Source organism: Phalaenopsis equestris, unplaced genomic scaffold, assembly GCF_001263595.1.
Source record: "Phalaenopsis equestris unplaced genomic scaffold, ASM126359v1 Scaffold000002, whole genome shotgun sequence".
NCBI classification, from domain to species: Eukaryota; Viridiplantae; Streptophyta; class Magnoliopsida; order Asparagales; family Orchidaceae; genus Phalaenopsis; species Phalaenopsis equestris.
In genome coordinates, this window is record NW_018164444.1 from 41521222 (window position 1) to 41538043 (window position 16822).

Sequence of the window (16822 nt, forward strand, 5' to 3'; positions counted from 1 at the left end):
CTAAATGGGCCAGCCAAGGTTGGTTTGCAGCAGAGTTGTATAATTTCCTTTCACTAATCTGTAGGGTATGATGAGCGAATTTCAAAGCTGGACCCCACATTTATGGACATAGACAAAAAATTACTGCCCCATCTAGTCCAGGTAAGTATATAGGATTCTGATTCGAGATATATATAGATATCATTTAAGTGATTGTTCTTCAAATGTGTGTATAAAATCATAGATATCAATGGAATTAGATGGTAAGGGATCATGCATCAGTTTCTCTGTTATCGATTCTTCAACCAAATGGAGAAAATTTTGTGATTTGCCGATGATCAATCCCAACAACTCCGGCAAAGCGAACCGATTCATGTATGCCAGCTAAACCTCCGGTTCCACGGAGTTACTGCCACATTTCCCTTTTGACACAGTGGTGAAAATTGATTGTTCTAACGGCGACGTCAAGTCTTGGAGTACTGAGAGCAGAAGGTTTGTTGGAGAGCCCATGTTTATACCAAGAAGAATTTCGACCTGAGATGAGGAAGACGGCTATATCGTCGTTGTAGAGGTGGAGTTATATATATTTCTGTCTTCGTTAGGTAGCAATGTGTTGATTAGTATTGTTTTGCTCATATGTGTAGTTCATGTTTTCTGGAACAGTATGCAGTTTGTAGGAACATGTGTTATCTGGTGGTGTTGGACGCGAAGAGTATAAGAGATGATGATGATGCCGTAGTGGTGAAGCTGGAAGTGCCAGAACATCTTACTTTCCCTTTTGGCTTCCATGGATTTTGTGAGGGAAAATGAATGCTTTTTAGACCATATAACTCTCTATGGTTAAATTCAACACCAAATGTCGACATATACATACACACACGCACATCCCCTGCATTTCAGGTGGTCAAATCAACACGTTGTTCTAAAATGTCAACATCGGACAGAATAATTTCTCCAAATTGTTAGCCTTGCTTTTGTCACATCATGATGATCCCTGCATCCAAACTTTATCAGCCTTATTTCGCATTAGGTTTTGATTCACATTGGTCACCCTGAGAAGTTTGAGGGTTTTTATTTCATAAATTATTTACTCATATAAAATAATTATCTTTGAGAAGTGGGACTAAATAGTAATTTAAATATTTCAAATGTTAGTAGGTTACCGACCACCCTCCTCACCTTTAAAATTTATATGCATTTTCACAAATACGATCCAATACCATGCATAATGTGGTGTGTATAAGAATACATAGGAGTGGAGTGGTATGTATGTAAATTTTCATAAGTCATTATTCATATAAAACAATTATTCATATGTAAGTTAAGCCCTTATAAATTGTTTAGGAAGGTCAACTATGGCTGCTTCTTCTTTGAATTTAGTTAAAAATAGCATTAAATAGCTTTGAGATGTGGGACTAAATCGTAATTTAAGATTTCAAATGTGAGTAGATTGTGGATCACTCTCCTTTGTCCGTGAAAATATTACATGTAGAGCCGGATATTACTCTACATCCGAACTCAAATCTAAAATTATATTACTTTAAATCTAAAATTATATTACTTACATATATTATTAACTCCAACATAGTCCTAAGGCTCTAAAAAACATAATTTAAATGTAACAGTTCATAGCATGACATAAACGCATGATTGCACTGAAGAAAAAACTCAGATACAATCGTGTTGTGCTAAACAAAACATATAAATAATCCTTAAATTCGCTATAAAGAGGACAAAAATGATTCTAAAAAACATGACCTGAATGCAAGAGTTCATAGTATGACATAAACACAAAGTTGTACTGAAGAAAAATCTTTGATGCAATCGTGTTGTACTGAACAAAACATATAAATAATCATTAAACTCGCTATAACGAGGACAAAAATAATTACATTCTTTAGTCGGAGAAAATATTACAAGCAGAGCCGGATGTTCTTCTACATCCGAACTCAAATCTAAAATTATATTACTTTAAATCTAAAATTATATTACTTACATATATTATTAACTCCAACATAGTCCTAAGGCTCTAAAAAACATAATTTAAATGTAACAGTTCATAGCATGACATAAACGCATGATTGCACTGAAGAAAAAACTCAGATACAATCGTGTTGTGCTAAACAAAACATATAAATAATCCTTAAATTCGCTATAAAGAGGACAAAAATGATTCTAAAAAACATGACCTGAATGCAAGAGTTCATAGTATGACATAAACACAAAGTTGTACTGAAGAAAAATCTTTGATGCAATTGTGTTGTACCGAACAAAACATATAAATAATCATTAAACTCGCTATAACGAGGACAAAAATAATTACATTCTTTAGTCGGAGAAAATATTACAAGCAGAGCCGGATTACGTTCTTTAGTCGGAGAAAATATTACAAGCAGAGCCGGATGTTCTTCTACATCCGAACTCAAATCTAAAATTACATTACATATATTATTAACTACAACATAGTTGTAAGGTTTTAAAATACATGATTTAAATGTAACAGTTAATAGCATGACATAAACATACAGTTGCACTGGAGAAAAAACCCACATACAACCATGTTGTACTAAACAAAACATAGAAATAATCCTTAAATTCGCTATAACGAGCATAAAAATAATTCTAAAATACATGATTTGATTGCAAGTGTTCATAGCATGACATAAACATACAGTTGTACTGAAGAAAAATCTCTGATACAACCGTGTTGTACTGAACAAAACATATAAATAATCATTAAATTCGTTATAACGAGGACAAAAATAGTTCTAAAATAAATTTTTTGAAAGTAAGGGTTCATAGCATAACATAAAACACATGTTATACTTAACAAAATATATAAATAATCCCCAAAGCCGTTATCAACTCTTACTTTGTTCAGTACATCAAGGTTGTATCTAGGATTTTTCTTGGGCAAAATCGTGTTTTATTTTATGCTATGAACTGTTACATTAAAATCATGTATTTTAGCATTGATTTTGTCATCGTATAGCAGATTTAAGAAATATTTATATATTTTGTTCAGTACAATACAGTTTATCTTAGTTTTTTCTTCCATACAATCATGTGTTTATGTAATGCTTGAACTCTACATTCAAATTATGTATTTTAGAAACTTACAACTATATTGTAGTGAATAAAATATGTAAATAATTCAATTTTAGATTGAAGTCCAGACGAAGAGTAACATGCGGCCCTCAATCCTCACTTTTAAATTTTAGATGCATTTTCTCACATACCACCCAATTTTTATGTATTTACATATGTAACACCTATAGTGTGATCATTACATTTATACCATCCAAATCATTCATATCCCATCAAAAAACATCATTTTAACTTTTAAAAGTGAAAAACACATTTAGAAGCATAAAGAGTAGCCTGTGTAAAAATTAAAGTATAGGTGTTAGATATGAAATACATAGGAACTAAGTGGTATATATGTAAATTTTTCTAAGTCAAAAATACCTTCACTCTATTGTCCTTTTAGTACTTAAGAAAAAAAATAGTTTGTTTACTTCTAATATATTTTTGTATTTAATAAAACTTTGTGATATCTAAATGAAGCAAAATAAAAAATAAAAAATATGAAATAAAATTATTTAAAAATTTAGGGGCAGAACCAACCTCAAACTTTACGGGGCAATAAATTATAATTAAAATATTATTTAGAGTAATATAAATTTAAGTTTTTATTTGCTCGATTTAATCTTAATTGAATTAAAATCTAGTAAAAAGTATATAATTTAATTTTAAAAAATAAGCTTAAAAAGCATTTAAACAATTTCATCAGATTAACTTAATAATAATAATTAAATTTTCTCAAATTTCACAAAAAGATATAACGTTTTTATTAAATACAAATATATTTTAGGTTAAAATAAAACTAAAGTATTAGGAAAAAAAAATGTTGAGTTTGTTATTTATTTATTACAAATACATAAGTCTTAGATAAGTAAATATATAGGAATTTGGTGCTCATTTAATTCGAATTAATTAAATAATTAAATTAGTAATATTTATTATGACATTTTTATATTAATTTTCTGTTCTTTATTTACAATTATTAATATTTTTTAATCATTCAAGTTGGGTGGAGTCAAAGACAAGCCCCAAGCTAACAAATTCAAACTGAGCAGAATAGGAATATGTTGTTCACAAATTATTTCTAATAAATTTTTGAACGAGCTAAACATGAATACACATTTAGCTCACTCAAACTTGACTTGTTTAAATCGCTATATTATTATCAATATAATAATATTATGAAAAAAGAATTGAAAAAAAATTATAGATAGAGTGTTATAACCTACTCATGATTGTCGAGCTTAATTTGCCGTGTTTTGATGTGAATTTCCAACATGATTAGCGCAATTTTGGGAAAAAATATTACATATGTTATACATATGTAACGATGAATGTTCAATTTTGCAGAAATACACGATGGCATTCATGAATCTGATCCATCGTTCGTACACATTCATAACATATAATCATCAATAATAAATTAATATTAAAAAAAAATTGTAATTCCTATTTCCAATTGTTATTTCATGAAATTCAATTTGGATTAAGATTTTGATAACATGGTATGTTATTTCCACTTTTTCTAGGAAAGTTCACATGCATGGTACGCAAAACAAAACAATTAAGGTATCCATACTTCATTATTTAGGCATAAAGCATTCAAAATATCAAAACTTTAAATAAATAAAAAAAGGAGGACATCCAAAACATTGCTATTTACAAATTAAGCACCCTCTTTCATCCATATTTCAAATTCTCGCTCAAACATCAAAGGTCATGATAAAATCCAAACTTGTATTTTACATTTTTATCCAACTCTCAATGTTTTGATTGTGGCACGTGTAAATGCATCTCTTTCATAGTTTAAAAAATCATATTCTTGTGCTCTGTATGTAATGGTAGTTATAATCAAAATAAAAATAATCATAATATTTCAAATTCTCATCGGTAATTTTGATTATTATTATTATTATTATTATTATTATTATTATTATTATTATTATTATTATTATTATTATATGATTGATGAATAAAAGATGAAGTTTACTATAATATGTTCAGAGTTTTGTAAACATCATGCATTGACACTAGTTTGTGTTGCATGTGTTAAATAAAATAAATTAAGAAAATGAAAAAAATCAATTTCCATCGAATCCGCCTCTATTAAATCCATCCCCATCAATGTTTCACCGAGCTTATCAGTCATTCACCTTATGCAACTCATACCATCTCAGTGAGTTGTGAGATTATCCCATCAATCTATGGCCTATTGTAATTATGTAATGTCTATTATTCTACCACATCATCATAATAATAAAGTAATTATTATTCCACGAACTTTCATGATATCTAATAGAATCTCTACTAGAATTGTATAAATATTACAAAAATATCTTACCAAAAATCATAATTTACTATCACTAAAACATGTTAAGTTCTTACATGAAAAGATAACTATTTGGATGATGTTTGTTGCCATTTAGTTACATCACATTTACCTTTAGTATATAGAAATTAATCATTATGGTAGAGCAATATTTGCAAGTTTAAATTCAAGAGTATTAAATTTAGACTACAAGATGCATGTTTAGCAAATATATGATGCCAGCAAACATCAACCAAGTAATAAAAATGTGAATGAAATTGAAGTTACCAGCCAAGCCATTGCTTCAAGTTCATATACCTTCAGAAGTTTTTGGCAATCATTGTTACCAATACGATGATATCTTCAAAAATCCAGTCGGCCGCTATTGATTTTATCATTTCATTAGAAGAGTTTTCTTTTTATATTAAAATAGATTAATGGCACATGCACATTGAAAGAAAAGCTATCAACCGTCTCGTTTGTTATAGATTTCAAAATCGACACTTGGAAGATATGTAAAATTGAGTTCTTTGGCCAAAATGATTATCTTATGATTAATCTTAAAAGTGGTTCTGACCAAATTAAACTTAAACCAAGCAATGACTAAAAATGCATTTGAAATTTATTAAGGATATTTTGAATAATTACTCATGCACTTTGGTTTTCCAAATTCACCAAGCATTTTTAAGAGGATCATGAACCAATTCCTGGTCCATATATTGAATAGTTCGTAGTAGTATATTTTTGATATATTTATCCTTGACATAAATAAGACTGACACTTGGGTCACTTATGTTCAGTATTGCTAGCATTCATACTAAGAAACTCTTCATTGACTAAATAATTGCTCATTTATAAGGTTATTTTCTTGGGTTTTGTGACATTTGCCAATGAGATTTTTGTAGATCCTATTAAGGTTAAGACAATCTTAAATTGGCTAAAACCTAAATTAATAAAGTATGTGCATAATTTTCATGGTTTAACGTTCTTCTATCACAGAGTCATTAAGAAATGTGACATCATCATCGCTCCATTAACCACTGTACTAAAAATGTAAATTTCATTGCATACCCTGCATACAAAAAGCCTTCGACACTATCGAAGAACTAATTTTTGTTACTTGAATTCTCAAAACAATTAACTTCTTACAATTTTAATGAGATACAATGTGAAGCCTCTAGGTTAGGTATAGGTGGTGCAAGTCAAGAACACCATAAAAAACATAATTAAAAAGTAAAAAATAAAAATTGATTGTTGCATGATTGAGGTAGCTTATAAGTGCGGGCGGTGTTTTCAAAACGCTGTCGTACCATTTGGTTTGTGCGTTTCGCCAACTTATCTGAAACTGTGTTTGCATTTTTACACTAAACGCAGGCCACAGTTAGACCGCCGCGGCAGGCCCGCGAGCCGTGTTTCATGATAAGGCACAAGCTGCCCCAAACAGACCCTAAGATAAACGACTTACAATTATAAATTATCATGAAAGTTTGTGTTATATTATGATCATGATTCTTTGAAATATTTGCAGTCACAATGAAAACTAATTTTAGCATGATGAGTGAGTTGCGTATCCTCAATGATTCACTTTTGTGGATGGATATTTGGCGTATGTTAATAACAAGATAGCTAGCCTTGAGTATCATGCACCCTATAAAAAATTGCTTAATACAAGGTATTTAAATCTGATAGATTAAAGAATGAATACATTTCTTGTCATGATTCTCTTTCTTTTGATAGTAGTAGCTTAGTCAAAGAAATCTTCCTAGGCATGTTTTAGGTTGAAGATGGGATAACATGGCTCAATGAATTTAGATATGATCATGGTCCTCTCATTTAGATCTCTGAAAAGAGATGCATACCTTGGATTTCCTCACACTTGAGGAGGTATGATCTGACCATAAATTTCATGACATAAAGTAGATAAACTTTATCATTATCAAGAAGAAAATGACTACAATAATTCTCTTATAGTAATCAAAGTTTTTATTGAGAGATATAGAAATATGAGTAATTCCATGCAATGTTAACATAATATTACACACGAGCTCTTAAATAATATTTCATTTACATCAGACGGCTTCACACATCAAGACCTCCTAGTACTACTTCATAAACATCAAAACAAAACTAATTTGAAATATAAATCGAGATAAATTTAAATTATTAGATGCCAATAGTTCATCACGTGTACTTTTGATTGCCCATACGATATCAAAGTACAATTGATTGATGGAAAGACATTGCCAGCAAAACTATTTCCTTAAAATTTGCAAAACAAATTATTTACTGATTCAAGAGATTCTACTAAACCTACTCTCCAAATTTGGTTCAGAATATTGCAGCAATTCATTTCAATTAATTATAGAGAAACAATATATCATTATTGTAAGATTAAAAAAAAAACAAAAACTAAGATTATGATGCAAGCAACAACTTCTTTGCTGTAAAGATATTTCTATTTCTATTGCTAAATACCTTCCTTTTTTTTGTGAGAAAACAATAAAAAAACTGTTTTATATGGTAAGAACAAAAATTTATCTTACAAGATAGTTATCATAATTGTTATGCAAAGTAATCGGATCGAAAATATATATTTATTTATTTCATTTAAGCTTATCTCATCCACAAATGACACTAATGATTATATGAAGATAACTTATTCAAACCCAATTAATATAATATTGCATGCGAATTAAAATAACAAAAGCTAAACATGGATTTTACTTCCATGTGCCGTCCCTTGTCAGTTCTTATGCCTCACCTTGGACGAAACACTGACTTCCCATAGATTCATCTCGCACAACACTAGTTATGCCTCTCGGATCAAACTTGTCCCAATGTCAAGTACAAAACTAATTGTTATTTTGTTGTCCTCTTTTGTGTCAGTTCTGCAAAATGATTACTTATCCTTATATTTAATAATATGAAGAAACCGAATAAGATTATGTCTGTTTTGCAGAAAGCTCCAAGTGCCTTGCTGCTATCCTGACCCAATTTAAGAAATAAGGAAAAAATTATCTGAGTGATTATTCTCTGCTTGCATGAGATTTTATCTGTCATAACAAACTGTTGCGAGAGACGTGAAAAATTCGAGGAAATCAATATGAAAAATTCGAACTAAAATTTTGAAAAGAAATAGATAAATAAGAAAAATTTTAAGAAAATATAATATAAAAAATTAATGTGGGAAAAAAATTTAAGAAAAATAAATTACGAAATCACATCACACTAATATATCTATCACTAAGAAAGAAAAGAATTATATAAATTACACCACATTTAAGGTTCTTCAATATTTGGAATTCTTCAAGACGCTCCTCTCCTCTAATTAGTATAAGAAAATTGAAATTTAACATACAATGAACACACAATCCAATAGTGAAGTTGAAAAATTAAGGAAATAGTCTGAATTTGGTTATCAATGCTGAGGCGTTGCAGTGCTTCAACGGACATTGACCTCAAAGCGCTGCTTGATTTTCTTAATGATGTCAGAATTGAATGATCTTAGGCTCGTTAAATTTGTCTCGCTGAGATGCTCGATTCGTCTATGAGTTAGTTAGATTTAGATTTTGTTTGGCATTCCAATTCGGCATTAGAATCTTCCAAAAATGGCTTAATAGTTCTATTTGTGCTTGATATGATTTCGTTTAGGCTAATTTTTGTTTCATTGTATTCTTGTCATCAAATAGGTTAGTTTGACTATATTTTTCGTTGAAGTTGGAGTTTTGGATGATTTATAGCTGAAATTTTAATGCGCTTTGCAAAAACAATTATCTCGAGATTTGTGTCGCTCCTCAAGATTCATGTCAAATGATGAAAATTGTTGATGATGCATATCATTTACAAATATATTAAGACAAGCTAGTTGCACAGGAGTTAGCTCTTAATTACATTAAAAAATGAAATCCATGCACTGATGCACGTGCATTTTGTAGCATGTGGTGGAATATATTGCTGAATGGTCAAGAAACTGACTGATAAACACTATGTCAGAATAAGGTCTCCTTGCTCACCATTCGAAGGATTTTTTTTTTTCTTATTTTAATTTTTTCTTAAAATTTTGCTAAAATTTGGCATGGGTAAATATTTTTTTTTAAAATTTATCTCATTTATTTATTTCTTGATAGTAGCCATGCTCCACTTCTTAATTTCTAGCCTAATTTTTTATATAACACTAATTTAAATTAATAAGTTTATTCCTCTTTTTCTTTCATCATTTTATTTTTTATTTTCATTTCAATACATAAGAACATTTTGTGATATGACTATTGTGGGTAGGATTTTTTAGAGCAGGAGCTGCATGAAGTCATGTCAATCATGAAATTTGAGATTTCTGTAAATAATTAATAAAATTTAATATTTTTTTAATATAATTTAAATAATTTAATAATTTTATCTCCCATCGATATATTTATTTACCCAATATAATTAAATAACATATAGATTCAAATAAAATATAATTAAAATCCCATACAATAAATTTTATTTAAAATTGTGACAGAATAAAATAAGTAAAAAAAAACTAAAATAGCTATTAACATCATCCAGCAAATGTTTACCAACTAAACGTCCCAATAATTTTAATTAATTTTTAAATTGAATTTTAAATAAATATACAGCGAATTTTTATTTGGCTGGCCAAATTAATGCCAGTGCCTACGCATTAAATTTATATGGGATCTGGAGAAATTAATCACTGTTTCATCTGATGAAGTTAGCGAGGTTAGAAACTACCAATTACGTATGAAAGAGCCAAGATTTTTTGGCTCGTTTAATGCATACAAGCAAGAGCAGCTCAAATTTTTTTATTGGCTAGCTCAATATATGACCTTTTTTCAAGTCATGCATGACTCATAAACATTGATTTTAGCTCAGTTTAAATAATAATGTATTCAATTTTAATTGATTATCAATATCTTAAGCTTAATTTCTATTCCAAATATCATGTATACATTCACACACACACACGATACACACACACACACACACACACACACAAATTCAATCACACACACACACACACTACAAAAATATATAGAAACATATCAACATTTTCACAAATAAAAGGAAGTAAAACATACAAGATATATGTATATACATAAATACATTTTGATTTTATATCAAGCTAACATTACATGCCATAGGTTTGTTATTCATGTTGGATTCAAGGCAAACTAGTTTGTTCATATACTCACTTTATTAACTTCATTCTGAGTGTAAAGTTGAACTAATTTTAATGTATTTTGAAATCTAATTATTAAAATATTGTCATATTAAGCACATGCCACTACATGTTAATTAAAACCTTTTAGGAATTAGAATTGTTTCTAAATATTGAAATCCTCATAATGTAGAATTACAAGAGATCTCAAGATTCAGGAATTAGACCATGCCAATGATCCATGTGCTTGCTTTTTTTTTTTTTTTTTTTTTTTTTTTTTTTTTTGTTTTATTTTTTTTATTTTATTTTGGAGAAGTTCATGCACTATAAAATAATCCTTCCCTTAAGAATTCTTATAGATAAAAGAGTTTCATGATATACTCTCATGGCTTAGGATTTCACCACCATCTAACTAATTTATGTGTGAAAATTATCACATGTGAGATTTTCATCATTGAGAGTTTAGTTGTGGGGTTTTTTGTTAATTTGTGTCAGTGTGTGTTGGTGGGCGGGTATACTTGGTTTTAGACATAGTTGTGTATTTCTTAATTCAATGTATACATGATGGTTAATGTATTTATCTATTATTAGTAGATTGAATTCTCTCCCCTCTCATGAACTTAAAAGGAAGATTGATTGAAATTAATTGCATCAAGTCTTCTGTGATGCATTTTTCACTTTATCATTGATAAGTGTTTCCTTTATTTTTTTTTTTTTTTTGATGATGCATCCATTTTTTTGACCTTTATAATTCTTTTGCATTCAATTATGCTAAAGTTTTATTATTATAACATTTCCAAATCTAATGCCAAGTATAAAAAAACTTAAAAACAGACCAAAGAACAACTATATTTGTTTCCTAAATTTTTGGATAATTAATATACATACCATGCAATTCCTAAGTGCACCTAAAGTCTGATATTTAGATATATAACAATTTGGTGTCACAAATTTATATATGAAGAAAGATATATTCCACTTTTAAAAAGTTGATGGTTGTGATTGTTTGATGTGATATTAAAGATTTGAGTGTCATGAATATAATTATAAAGTTTTAGGTGTTAGATATCCAAGAACATAAAACTTATGTGGTTTAACAACTCAAAAAATAGTGCTGCTGATAAATCCATGTAAACATGTAAAACTATATACCTTCTAAATTCTTATGAGATCAAACAAGAATTTTAGGTGTTAGATATCTAAGAACATAAAACTTAGGTGGTTTAACAACTCAAAAAAGAGTGCTGCTGATAAACCCATGTAAAAGAATATATACCTTCTAAATTCTTATGAGATCAAACAAGAATTATTTGCCTTCCAACTTAGTCTGAACCAGAAAAAAAAAAAAGAAAAAGAATAAGATAGAAATTATATATAAACCAAAATTCATCTGCCTTCCTTAGTACAGACAAAAAATTATTTGCTCAAGGGGGACGCATAAGTTCAAGTGAAGTACAACAGTTAGCTAATCAAATTTAGATTTTATAATGAACATGAGAGTGATGTATTTTGGGCATCATTGCCCGGCCAAGCACATTGAAGGAATCACCACATATTATTTCCCAAAAACAACAAAACTAGATTCATGACTCCTCTGCAAAGCTATGGGATCAACTTATACGTTAATTTCTTGTGAGGAAAGAAGACCAACAAAGGAAAAAGAAGCATTCTCCATTTGCCCTCGTTGGCTTCTCACTGTTACAAGCGATGAGTTGAATTCATGAGAAAAGGTGCGCACGTTGCCTTTTGCAGCAAAAAAAAAGAGCTTAATTAAAGCTTGGATTATACTGAAAAAGAAATAAACTCGAACATAAATTGTTCATCTATTCTATCATGATTATGGTGCAATCCTTCTTAACTTTTGGAGGATCTCCAAGCCTAAGCTCCAGATCCAACTCTTCAACTTGGCATGTTCTAAGCCTTAATACTTCATCAGAATTCAAAACTTGCAGCTGATCTTCTCCATCACTCTTTCTATCCAAACCCAACACCAAATCATCACTAATTTTCAGCTTCTTACAATTACTCGAAACCTCATAAACCCCACAAGTTTCTCTTTTTCTCTTGCAATCCATCTCACTTAAGTTCAAATCAACTGAAACTTCCTGCGGCAGAATTGAAAAGGAAGAAGCAACAAAAAAGTTCTTGTCTTCTTCATTAGAAGGGCTTGAAGCTTCAAGCTTGAGTCTTGCACGGTCCCGGCGATGAACATTCATGTGGCCACCAAGAGCCTGAGCTGATCTGAACTCCCTCCAGCAAAAGGTGCACGAGTAGGATCGAGGAGGCCATACGCAGCCCCATAGATCGCCGGAAGAATCTTTCGCGAAAGCAAACTCCTCCCATGAATCAAATGATGATGAAGAAGGAGAAGTGAGAATTGGGTTGAAATAGATTGGCTTGGTTGAGTAGTTCTTGCTTCTTTCCCACATCCAGTTTCTGGTTTGGTCCATTGCACTTTGCATGGTGAGAGGGATGAAGATTCAGAGGTTGAAGAAGACTGGAAGAAGGTGGATGTCTTAAGAGCTTCTCTATGGAATTGGTGAGATATATACTGAAGATTGAGGTGAAGGTTTTGATTGGTTTCTTATTGTGGGAAGGTGCATGTTGAGTATTTGGTGGGTATGCTTATCTAAATTATTGTTTAATGGGTGACACTTACAAACAATAAAAAAGACATTACTTGAGCTCATTTTCTAGTAATTTGGGGTCAAGGTTGAAATATTCTTATTTTGATGAGTTGATTGATAATTTTTATGATCAATACTGTTAAGAAAAAATTATGAGTATATTTTAATTTTTGTTATAATATTAAGTTGAAAGTATGAATAAAAAAATGATAAAATCTAATTGAAAAATGTAAATCTGATTGCATTAAAATCATTAAGATTTTATTCATTGTAGAAAGACATAGCAAGCCTCCGTGAAAGGCAAGCATGAGGATGAATAAAAATGAGAAGAGAATTGGAATGAAATTATTTTTTATCCACATATTGAATTGAAAATATTTTGAGTAAAAATTTCTTTTAATTTCTCATTTACACTAAGAAATGTATCACTTTTGGAATCACCTATCCTTTAAAAACATGAGGTATTTATTTCGTGTTATTGTGCCTTTTTATCACCAAAATTGATGGCAAAGTTGGTCAATATAACATGAGGCATAGTAATTTTGTGGAGCGAACTACTAATCACTAGTGTTACAACTGCATGCAGTCACTGTTGGCATGACATAATGGGCTTAAGTAAGGCCTATCACTTGTAAGTGATTAATGCTTATAAATCTTTGCTTTAGGTCTATCATATAATCTTTAATTGTAGATCACAAAATATTAAGCATGAAGACCTTTAATTTATAATATAAAGCTTTAAGTTAATTTCATAATACAAGTACACATATATCTATTAGGTTCATATTTATTTTTAAGAAAATAATCTTTCTCCTATGATGTCATTATGGATGTCTTCTTATGCTAGGAATTTTGAAGAATGAAATTGAGAGACATTTTTTGACTATGTTTCTAATAAATATTTTTTTTAGTTTATGCCTATAAAAAAATCATCAATTTACATTTGTTAAAATTAGTGTGATTACTTATCACTTTTAGTGGCTACTGTTAATCATTTTAAAATGTTGAAACATTTTCAAAGAATTCATTCAATCAAGCACATACTTGATGCAAGTGTTTGAATAAAAATAAATAAATTAAATGCAAAGTCATGAAATTTTCATTTTATTATCAAAATGTGCATCTTGATGGGATGAATATATTTTTAATGATGTTAGGACACTTAAGTAAATGAAATATCTTCAATGATCAAGGTGATCAACACTGGACATTGGCTCAACCATATGTGGATTTCTGTTAAGATAATAAAAATATCTCTATATAAAATTATAAATATATCCTCTAACACATGAAGGGAACCTAGAGTATGAGAGATTTATACATTTAAGAAAACATAGAGTTTTATTTAATGTTTGACAACAACAATCATTGCTAGCAACTGGCATCTAACATCTCGCTTAACACAGATGTTTTTGGTGCCAATAAGGTCATCACACATCAGCACTAAAATCATTCATGTTTGTTGTTACCAATGAAATCAATTCATGTCATTAAAATTAATATTGAGTCCTAACATATCCAACAAGGTTGATACACTATTGATGTCATACAAATACTTGTCGACTCTACAATGATTAAATACAAACCAACCTTACCTTTGATTTTGGATCCACGTGACATTCATCCTTTTCTAATCAAGGTACAATCAATCCTAGGGGGAGTCGATTCAACATCTTCCATACAATTTCATGTTTTAAAGTAAGGCTCTCACAAATAATCTCGGATACATCAAACATATTTGGTGGATTTCATTTAACCTCTTCCATTTATCTTAATAGTGTAGAGTAAAACTCCAACAAGATAACCTTAGATAGGTCAAACTTCCTTGTTAAAATTTCTTAAATCTCTTCAACGCAAGTTACATCATCGAAAAGCACTTTGATGAACAAAATCAATCGAGTCAAGCGTCATTTGACCTATTCTACATAGGTTAACATCATCAAGAAGCACTTCAACAAACAACCTTAGATATATTAAATATCAATGGTGAATTTCATTCAACCTCTTCCACAAACTAATGTTATCAAATAGAACTCCAATAAAAAAGCTCATACTTGTCAAACATATATGGTGGATCCTCTCCAATCACTTCAACTCATGTTAAGCCCAATGTTGTTTGTTTATCATTATTCAATGGCTATGTCACCCACTAATCACTCTTATATAATAGTCTGAATACACCCTACATAACCTTTGGTGCTTAGCTATGATCATTCTTCTTCAAGAAAGATAATGATTTAGTTTGCTCTAGGGGATAGGGTTCTTAAAATTTTTGCATTCTCACCAAAGCCATGAAATCATCAATGTTTTTCAGGCCACCATCATGCATACAACCGACATCACCAATATCACTTGATCATAACTGCTCGACAACAATCATCATGGTTAGGTCAACATTAGATAGTTGACTCCTCTTGACTCTCATCAAGGTTGTCAAGCTGATGGAGCTAATGCCACCATCATAATGTTCTGACTAATAATGTTGTTTTCACAATCTCTTGCTACTATTGCTAGACCATTCTCACTTGATCAATGTTGTTTGGATAAATCATGTTGTTAGACTATTGTTGCTATCAAACCACTGTTTCCATTGTCAAACCACTATTTTCAGGACAATACTATGCTTGATCACATCATCGGTCAGCTATCATGATGCACCACCTTCATTTATCTGCCACAATGCTAGAATACCATCATCGGTTTGTTGCCATGATGCACCACCATCATCGGGCAGCCACTATGCTTGACCACTCTCATTAAGCTATTGTTGTGCTTAAGCAATATTATTAGGTCACTATAGTGTTAGACCATTATCATTAAGCCATCACCGCATTTATGGTACACCATCACCATCGCTAGATCACTATCATCTAGTCAACATCATGATCATCATAATAAGTCGTCATAGTCAAACCATCATCACCAAACTAATGGCGGTGAAGCCACCACTATAATTGACTGTCCAACAGAGCTATTGTCGCTATTACCATTATTGTTGGATCATGATCTGCGACTACTAATAATAGGCCATTGGAGCACAATCATTATTGCTCGACTATTAGTGTTTTACCAATGGAGCGTTTGTTGCTACAGTCACCAAACCACTACTACCACTACCAAACCACTATGTCAAACCATTGTTATGTTGTATCATTATCATCGAGTTATCACCAAGCCATACACCGGCATTGTTAGCCACTACGTTGAACCACAATTATTGAGTTGTCAATGTGCTAGAGCACTATTATTAGGTATCCATAGTGCTGGGTCATTACCACACAACAGTTGCATGACACCATCAACCAATTGCTACTATTCTCAAAACAATATCACCTTGTTGATGTCATTTTGGAGTCATCATCATTGTATCCCAACCAACACTATTATTTTTATCTTTGTACCTACCAATGCTAAATCACCATCAAACTATAAGCCATGACCACCTTCAATCCATGTCACCGTCATTGGGATGCCGATACCATAAAACCTCCGTTGCCTAGTCACTATGGTCATTGCGGCCTGGCCACCATTGTCGGGCCACCGCTAACGACGACGCTGCATTAGTTTTTTTAGGCACACAAACTCTATTGTTGGTCTTCCTTCACAAAAGTTGGGTCACCACCACTTTCCCAATGTATTCTACTACTCCCTGAGTAGAACTAG

At 30.7% G+C, this 16822-nt stretch overlaps 1 protein-coding gene across 1 annotated transcript; it reads right to left on the reverse strand.

Annotated features, from left to right (window-relative positions):
- Nucleotides 1-12355: 12355 nt before the first annotated feature.
- On the reverse strand, nt 12356-12982 carry LOC110018288 (probable transcriptional regulator RABBIT EARS). Its single transcript, XM_020715561.1, has one exon. It carries the CDS (start codon nt 12980-12982, stop codon nt 12356-12358), a length of 627 nt encoding a protein of 208 aa, XP_020571220.1.
- Between the last annotated feature and the right edge of the window lie 3840 nt (nt 12983-16822).